Source organism: Piliocolobus tephrosceles, chromosome 21 (assembly GCF_002776525.5).
Source record: "Piliocolobus tephrosceles isolate RC106 chromosome 21, ASM277652v3, whole genome shotgun sequence".
Classification (NCBI taxonomy): domain Eukaryota; kingdom Metazoa; phylum Chordata; class Mammalia; order Primates; family Cercopithecidae; genus Piliocolobus; species Piliocolobus tephrosceles.
The window spans coordinates 49,211,269-49,219,939 of NC_045454.1; the positions used below are offsets into that span (position 1 = coordinate 49,211,269).

Here is an 8,671-nt window from a genome sequence, read left to right on the forward strand (position 1 = left end):
AAAAAAAAGAGAGGGGTGGGTATTCACCTGCCTCAGCCTCCCAAGTAACTGGAATTACAGGCATGTGCCACCATACCCACCTATTTTCGTATTTTTAGTAGAGACCAGGCTTCACTATGTTGGCCAGGCTGGTCTGGAACTCCCAGTCTCAAGTGATCTGCCTGCCTTGGCCTCCGAAAGTTCTGGAATTACAGGTGTGAGCCACTGTGCCCAGCCCACACAGCTTTTTGAATGTACCAAAACCTACTGAATTGTATGCTGAATTTTTTTTTGTTTTTTAAATGAAAAACTGATGCAAAATGGTATTTTCCAGACCTGCCTAGAAATGAGAAACTCTAAATTTGAGGTGGTGGTACCTGTGCCAGGAAAGGGTGAAACCGGCATGGGGAGTGAGGGGCGTTGGCAGTATCGGGTTGTGTGAGTCTCCCATGGCAGCCGTAACAAAGCACCACAAACTGGGTGGGGCGAGGTTGCTCTTGCCTGCGATCCCAGCATTTTGGGATCCACTTTGGGTGGATCACTTGAGCCCAGGAGTTTGAGACCAGCCTGAGGAACCAGGTGAGACCCCATCTCTACAAAAAATACAAAATTAGCTGGGTGTGGTGGCACGCACCTGTAGTCCCAGCTACTTGGGATGCTGAGGTGGGAAGATGGCTTGAACCCAGGAGGTGCAGGCTGCAGTGAGCTGTGATGGCATCTCTGCACTCCAGCCTGGGTGACAGACCAAGGTCCTGTCTCAACCATAAAGAAACAGCTGGGCGCAGTAGCTTATGCCTGTAATCCTAGCACTATTGAGAGGCTGATTGCTTGAACCCAGTAGTTCAAGACCCCCATCTCACAAATACAAACAAATTGGCCGGGCACAGTGGCTCACACCTGCAATTCCAGCACCTTGAGGGGCCAAGGCGGATCACCTGAGGTCAGGAGTTTGAGCTCAGCCTGGGCAACATGGTGAAACCCTGTCTCTACTCAAAATACAAAAATCAGCTGGGCGTGATGGTGAGTGCCTGTAATCCCAGCTACTCAGGAGGCTGAGATGGGAGAATTGCTTGAACCTGGGAGGTGGAGGTTGTAGTAAGCTGAGATCGAGCCATTGCACTCCAGCCTGGGCTATAATAGAGCGAGACTCCGTCTCAAAAAAAAAAAAAAAAAAAAATTAGGCAAGAGTGATGGCAGGCACTTGTGGTCCCAGCTACTCACGAGAACCAGGTGGGAGGATAGCCTGAGCCCAGGGAGGTCGACGCTGCAGTGAGCTATGATTGTGACACTGTACTCCAGCCTAGGCAATATAGTGGGACCCTGTCTCAAAGGAAAAAGCTCTCGGGGACGGTGGCTCACACCTGTAATCCCAGCACTTTGGGAGGCTGGGGCAGGTGGATCACCTGAGGTCAGGAGTTCAAGACCATCCTGGTCAACATGGTGAAACCACATCTCTACTAAAATACAAAAACTTAGCCAGACATGGTGGCGGACGCCTGTAATCCCAGCTACTCAGGAGGCTGGAGCAGGAGAATCACTTGAACTCAGGAGGTGGAGGTTGCAGTGAGCTGAGATCGTGCCGTTGCACTCCAGCCTGGGTGACATGAGTGAAACTCTGTCTGAAAAAAAAAAAAAAAAAGCAGCAGCAGCAGCAGCAGTGTGGAATGGGGGTGGGCACAATGGCTCACAACTGTAATCCCAGCACTTTGGGAGGCTAAGGCAGGAGGACACTTGAACCAGGAGTTCAAGATCAGCCTGGGCAACATAGTGAGACCCCCACCCCTAAAAAATAAAAAATAAACAAAAACAAAGCACCACAAATGGGGAGACATAAAACAGCAGAAACTGATCCTCTCACAACTCCAGAGGCCAGAATTCCACAACGAAGATCCTGGCAGGGCCCTCAGAGTCCCCGGGTAGAATCCTGCCTGGTGTCCACAGCTTCTGGCTGTGGGTGGCCTTCCTTGACGTTCCTTGGCTTCTCCAGTCTCGGCCTCTGTTGTCACTTGGCTGTCTCTTCTCTGTGTCTGTGTCCAAATTTTATCTTCTTATAAGGAGAGCGGTCATGTTGGACTTAGGACCCACGCTACTCTAGTAATGACTTCATCTTAACTAATTATATCTGCAGTGACCCTATTTCCAAATAAGGTCACATTCAGAGGTTCTGGAGTTCAGATTATTCTCCGATTTTTTTTTTTTTTTTTTGAGACGGAGTCTCACTCTGTCGCCCAGGCTGGAGTGCAGTGGCGCAATCTTGGCTCACTGCAAGCTCTGCCTCCCAGGTTCACCCCATTCTCCTGCCTCAGCCTCCCGAGTAGCTGGGACTACAGGCACCCGACACCACGCCCAGCTAATTTTTTGTATTTTTTTAAGTAGAGACGGGGTTTCACCTTGTTAGCCAGGATGGGTCTTCTCTGAAAAAATTTTTTTTTTTTTTGAGACGGAGTCTTGCTCTGTCGCCCGGGCTGGAGTGCGGTGGCCGGATCTCAGCTCACTGCAAGCTCCGCCTCCCGGGTTTACGCCATTCTCCTGCCTCAGCCTCCCGAGTAGCTGGGACTACAGGCGCCCACCACCTCGCCCAGCTTGTTTTTTGTATTTTTTAGTAGAGACGGGGTTTCACCGTGTTAGCCAGGATGGTCTCGATCTCCTGACCTCATGATCCGCCCGTCTCGGCCTCCCAAAGTGCTGGGATTACAGACTTGAGCCACCGCACCCGGCCTTCTCTGAATTTTTTAGGATGTCTTATGTATGCCATTAAATGCAAAAGTCTCTGGAAAAGTTTGTCAACAAGCAACACACACACACACACGTACACAAAATAAACCAAACGCAGAACTCCCAGCAATCTGTATCTCCAAAAGAATGGAAAATGGTCATTCCAACAAAAGCATGTACAATGAATGTTCACAGCAGCGTCACTCACAAGTAAATGGTAGAAACAGCCAAGTGTCCTTTGACAGATAGATGGGTCCATACAGCGGATTCATTCACACGCTGGACCATGACAGTCATCAAAAGGAATGAGGCTCTGACACAGGCCACAGCGTGGATGACCTTTGAGGACAATCGCACTCAGTGAGAGAAGCCAGATACAAAAGGACACACAGGCCGGGCACGGTGGCTCATACCTGTAATCCCAGCACTTTAGGAGGTCCAGGCAGGCAGATAACCTGAGGTCAGGAGTTCGAGACCAGCCTGGCTAACACGGTGAAACCCCGTCTCTACTAAAAATACAGGTGTGGTGGCTCACATCTGTAGTCCCAGCTACTCGGGAGGCTTGAGGCAGGAGAATCGCTTGAGCCGGGGAGGCAGAGGTTGCAGTGAGCCGAGATCGCGCCACTGCACTCCAGCCTGGGCGACAGAGTGAGACTCCGTCTAAAAAAAAAGGTCACACTGTGTGTGGTCCCATATCCAGGACAGGTCAATCCACAGAGGCAGGAAGGGGATTTGTGGGTGCCAGGAGCTGGGGAGGGGATGAGAGTGACTGTTGATGAGGACGGGACTTCCTTTGGGGGTGATTAGAATGTGCTGACATTAGATAAAGGTGATTGCACAAAATTGTGAGTGTACTAAATGCCTGAATTGTGCATTTTAAAATGGCTAAAATGGCCAGGCACGGTGGCTCAAGCCTGTATCCCGGGGCTTTGGGAGGCTGAGGCAGGAGGACCGCTTGAGCCCAGGAATTCAAGGCTCCAGTGAGCTATGATTGGGCCACTGCACTCCAGCCTGGGTGACAGAGCAAGACCGTGTCTCTAATAAACAACAAAATGGCTATAATAGTAAGGTATTTATTGTATTTTACACAATAAACAAAACCGTGGCCCACCCAAAGTCAGTGTGCTACGAAGTGGACTTGAACCCCCGTGCGGACACAAGTTGAAGGATGAGCTGAGCAGCCGTGACTGTCCCCTGTGCTTCAAGTCCCCCATGTGTGCTGAGGCCACAGTACACAACTTCAGGTGGGGAGGGATGGAGACGCCTGCCCTGCCACTGACTTGCTCTTCCAACCCGGGCAAGTCTGGGCTCCCGTCTCCCTATCTGAGAAACTCCGAGGCTCTGCTAGACGTAAGAAAGCAGGCCTGGCGCCCCCAGCAGGGATGTCATGGGGGCCCAGGCTGCGCCTTCTGAACCCTCCACATCACCCCAAACAACCTTACACACTCACAAGCTTAAAACACAAATTTTACTTGTTTTTATTTAAAAAGTCCGGATCCAGCAGTGGGAAGGGACCACCCCCACCAGGGTCCCTTGGCCGGAGGAGGGCAGGATGGGCAAGGCCGGCCCCCACTCATCTGCCCTACAGGCATGCGGAGGACCCCCCCCGCCCCCGTAAGTCCCCACAAGGTAGCTGCCTGTGTGGCCTACGGCACAGCCTCTCCATAGTGAGTAATTTGGGGGGGTCCTGCTGTGTGCTAGGGGTGGGTTTCGTCTGCCCTGCGTCCCGGGGGTGGCCCGGAGAGCCAGTGGAGAGCCAGCATAGCGTGTGGCTGTCCTCCGAGGAGGGGCACCTGCGGTTGTGCGGTTCTTCTGGGTGTATCGCGCAGCGAGTGCTTTTTCTGGGTTCAGGGGGCTGGGGAGACTGAAAGCTAAAGGGATGCTGCAGAAATTTAATTTTAGGGGGGCTGGAGCCCCCAAGGTGCAAGATGGGACTAGGCCCCAAAGGGTGGATCCCCAGCCTCTCGTCCACGGGGTGGGGTGGGGCAGGGCCGCGCCCACAGCTTCTCGTCAGCATCGTGGGCCCGCCCACTCCTCACAGGTGCTCGCTGAAAGGAGAGAGAGGAGGGCCCGGGATGAGGCCCTCATCATCTCTGGCCCTCACCCCGTCCCTGGGGAACCCCAGAGGCCATGGCCCATCAGCTGCTCCAACAGATGCCAGGGTTGGGGTACAGTGTGAACCCCTCTAAGCCGGGCACTGGGATCCACCCTGAGAAGCGTTGGGGAAGTTCTGGTGCCCCCCAGTGGGTCCTGCCGGCTCCGGGGTCTGGCAGAACATCCCCGGCCATCCCAACATTGGTGCATGGGGCGACCGCAGGTCAATCCCCCGGGAGGTGGTCTCCTAGTAAGATCATGCTGTGGAGCCCCACCCGGCAGCCCCCGCGGACCTGGGGAACCCCGGGGCGGGCACATCTGGGCCCGGAATCCCGGCCCCGCCCCGCCTCGCCCGGCCCCGCCCCGCCTCGCCCAGCACACACCTGGCGACCTGGGCCAGGATTTCCTTGATGCGGACGATGAGCTTCTCGTGCTGCGCAGGGTCGCGCTCGATGGCTCCGTGCAGCCGGGCCATGTAGAAGTCCAGAGTGCCCAGCGTGGGCGTTTCGCCCGTGCCTGGGGGACAGGCAGGTGGGTCAGGCAAGGGTGCCAGGGAGTCGCGGGCGGGGGCTCCAGGGGCAGAGGTAGGGGGTGAGTCGCGCGGGCGCTCGAAGCTCAGGACCGGGCCGGCGCAGGAGGGGCGCAGGGTGGGCTAAGGTCAGCCGGGCCTGGAGGATGGCGGGGACAGGGGCAGGGTGGGGAGGCAGGCGTCCAGGGTAGCTGAGGACAGTCAGGGATGGAGGGAACGGGGTCGGGGAGGTGGGGATGACAGTGGGGGGCTGGAGGGCTGGGGTAGCGTGGGACGGGACTGGGGGGGGGGCGGGGGGCCTCGGGGGTCGGGGGGGGGGGGGGAGGTGGGTACGCGGTGTGGCGAGCAGGGAGGCCGGGTCAGTGTTCAGGCTGGTCGGGGGCTGGCGAGGGAGAGGGGCTAGCGAGGGTGGGGCCGGTAGGGAGCGGTGCCCGGAACCTCCGAGGTAGGGACACAAAGGGGCTGCAAGAGGAGGGGATCAGGTGCTGGCGGGAGGCGGCGATTCAGCCGGGACAGGTCGGGAGAGGTCGTGGCAGGGAGGCGCGGTCGGTGGGGGCGAGGCCGGGGACAGGGCCGAGTAATGGGGCGGGGAGCGGAGCTCGGGGGTGGTCTGGGAAGAACCAGACGGAGTAATGGGGTGGGGGTGCGGGGGTGGGGAAGGGGGCGGAGCGGGGGGGGTGTGCCCGTGATAGGGGCGGGGCAATAGGCGGGGCGGGTGACTGCGGAAGGGGGGACGGCGCGATGGGCGGGGCCCGGTGACTGTGGAAGGGGGGAGGCGGGCGGGGCCCGGTGACCTGGGCGGGACTGGGAGACGGGGGCGGGGCCCGCACCCGGCACCGGCAGCGAGGCGAAGCTGGCGGTGAGCGCCTGGCGCACGGCCTGGAGCTGCTGCTGCAGCGCCAGCGTCCTCCGCTCCTCCAGCGCCAGCTCCTGCTCCAGACGCTCGCGCGCGCTGCTCATGCTCTGCGTGTGCCTCTGCAGCACCGCGTTCTGCTCCTCGAAGGCCACGTTCATCTTCCGCAAACGCCGAAGCTCCGCCTCGCGCGCTGCGCCGGGCGTTAAGGGGAGAGGGGTCAGAGCCTGCGCCTCCCCTCTCCCCCACCGCCGGGCTTTTGCCAGGGACATGCCCCTTGCCCGGGCTTCCCTCACTGCGCCGTCTGCCTCCTGCTCCACATCGGTTGCTGGGGCGACGGCGCGCACCTGGGCGCTCATAGGAAACCTCCCGACCGTCTCCTCCAGCCTTGGGGCCCTCCTGGCCCACGCCCCGCTCCACTACCCACTTCCACGGAGTTCGCATCAGGACCGCAGTTAACGCTCACCTTTGTTTTGGTCCAAGAACTCTTCAGTGAAGATGGGAACATCGAAGGTGGAGAAGCCATCGCAGTCCCCACCCTAACAGGAAGGGACAAAGTGGTAATTTGGCTGGTGGTAGGGGCAGCCACGCTTTCTGGGTGTGTCCCAAGCCTAGGAGGGTCTCCTGGGGCACCCCGGGTGGGAGTGCTACCAACAGCATCCCCACGGTGCAGTGGTACCGCCCCTACTTGCACACATCTGGGCGTGTGGCGATCGCTTCCTCCCCCGAGCTCTGGCTCAGGGTTCTGGAAGCCTCCAGACCTTTCTCCCCCAGGTGCTTTGAGAGGAGGAAGGTCGCTTACCTTGTGTCCATTCAGGAGGGTGTTCATGAGCCCAGAGCCCGAGTCTTCTGGCGGGGGAGGGGAAGGGCAGAGTCAGCCTCCCAGGCCTCCAGTGACCATGCCCTGCACCCTAGGTCAGTGCTGTTCAGCTGCCTCCAGCTGCCCACCTGAGTCCCCCGCGGCTCCAGCTCCACACCCGAGTCCCCTGCGTCTGGGCACCCCCCATCGCTGTAGCGAGTGAGCCCCCTTCCTTCCTGTCTGGCTATGTATCTTTCCCCCGCCCATCCCACGGGACTGTGCCCCATGGAGCCGAGGCCCTGCCTGGGCTGAGGTCGCACCCCACAGAGCAGAACCCCAATTGCTCGCACCGGCCCCTTCACATTTTTTTTTTTTTTTTTTTTTTGAGACGGAGTCTCGCCCTGTCGCCCAGGCTAGAGTGTAGTCATCTTGGCTCACTGCAACCTCTGCCTCCCAGGTTCAAGCAATTCTCTGCCTTAGCCTCCCGAGTAGCTGGGATTACAGGCACCTGCCACCACACCCAGCTAATTTTTGTATTTTTAGTAGTGGGGAGGGGTTTCACCATGTTGGCCAGGCTGGTCTTGAACTCCTGACCTCAGGTGATCCACCCACCTCGGCCTCCCAAAGTACTGGGATTACAGGCGTGAGCCACCACGCCTGACCCCTCCCACCTTTCTTGATCTTCTTCTCCTGGATCTTCTCCGTGCACATCTTATAGGCTTCCGACTGCTGGTACGCCCGCAGCTCCTTCATGTACTGCTGCTTCTCTCTCTCGGCCTCGTCCAAGTACCGCTGGGGGACAGCACCAGAAGACCTGAGGCAGGGGAAGCCTCCAACACCAGGAACCAGTCTTCATCACTCAGCTTTCACAGCACCCTCCCCTCTCCTGAACCTTCCATAGCTCCCTATTCCCTCCAGACAGACAGAACCGGCTCCTCAGCCTGTTGCTCAAGGACCTCCGAGCTCCCACATCACTTCCCATGCCCCGGGCTCATCCCCAACTCCGGCCCTGACAAGCCACTCCTGGGCACCAGAGTCATGGGCAGGCAGCCAACCTCCAGGGTATGTGGATACCTGGACTCCCTCCTGCACCCGTTTTTCTCTTTGAAATTTCACTTACAGGGGTGCAAAGCGGTGGTGGCTTTTGTTACATTTCCGTGATGTTGTTGCAATTTTTAAACTAACAGTATATGGAAATCAGATTTCACAAAAAATCCAGGTCTTATCCTGACTTCTTAGACATATCTTTGTTGGTCACCCAGTTTTCAATCTGTCTTGCCTCTTGCTAGCCGCGCCCCCAAAAGCTGGTCATGGGCTGGCCACCGTGGCTAATGTCTGTAACATCAGTACTTTGGGAGACTGAGGTCGGCGGATCATTTGAGGTCAAGAGTTCGAGACCAGCCTGGCCAACATGGCGAAACTCCATTTCTACTAAAAATACAAGGCCGGGCGCGGTGGCTCAAGCCTGTAATCCCAGCACTTTGGGAGGCCGAGACGGGCGGATCACGAGGTCAGGAGATCGAGACCCTCTCTGGCTAACACGGTGAAACTCCGTCTCTACTAAAAAATACAAAAAACTAGCCGGGCGACGTGGTGGGCGCCTGTAGTCCCAGCTACTCGGGAGGCTGAGGCAGGAGAATGGCGTACACCCAGGAGGCGGAGCTTGCAGTGAGCTGAGATCCGGCCACTGCACTCCAGCCTC

At 57.7% G+C, this 8,671-nt stretch overlaps 1 protein-coding gene across 2 annotated transcripts in view; it reads right to left on the reverse strand.

Moving 5' to 3' along the window:
• Positions 1-4,148: 4,148 nt before the first annotated feature.
• HMG20B (high mobility group 20B) overlaps positions 4,149-8,671 on the reverse strand; it is a 6,596-nt gene continuing 2,073 nt past the window's right edge. Inside the window, exons 5-10 of one of the 2 annotated variants that reach the window (XM_023183634.1) lie at positions 7,641-7,761; positions 6,973-7,016; positions 6,637-6,709; positions 6,148-6,363; positions 5,172-5,304; positions 4,149-4,742 (exon numbers count right to left, since the gene is read on the reverse strand). In XM_023183634.1, coding sequence (XP_023039402.1) covers positions 4,730-4,742; positions 5,172-5,304; positions 6,148-6,363; positions 6,637-6,709; positions 6,973-7,016; positions 7,641-7,761 — 600 coding nt within the window. In that variant the 3' untranslated portion in view covers positions 4,149-4,729. Of the gene's footprint in view, positions 4,743-5,171; positions 5,305-6,147; positions 6,364-6,636; positions 6,710-6,972; positions 7,020-7,640; positions 7,762-8,671 lie in introns of both variants that reach the window. The other variant, XM_023183633.1, reaches the window with a different exon arrangement.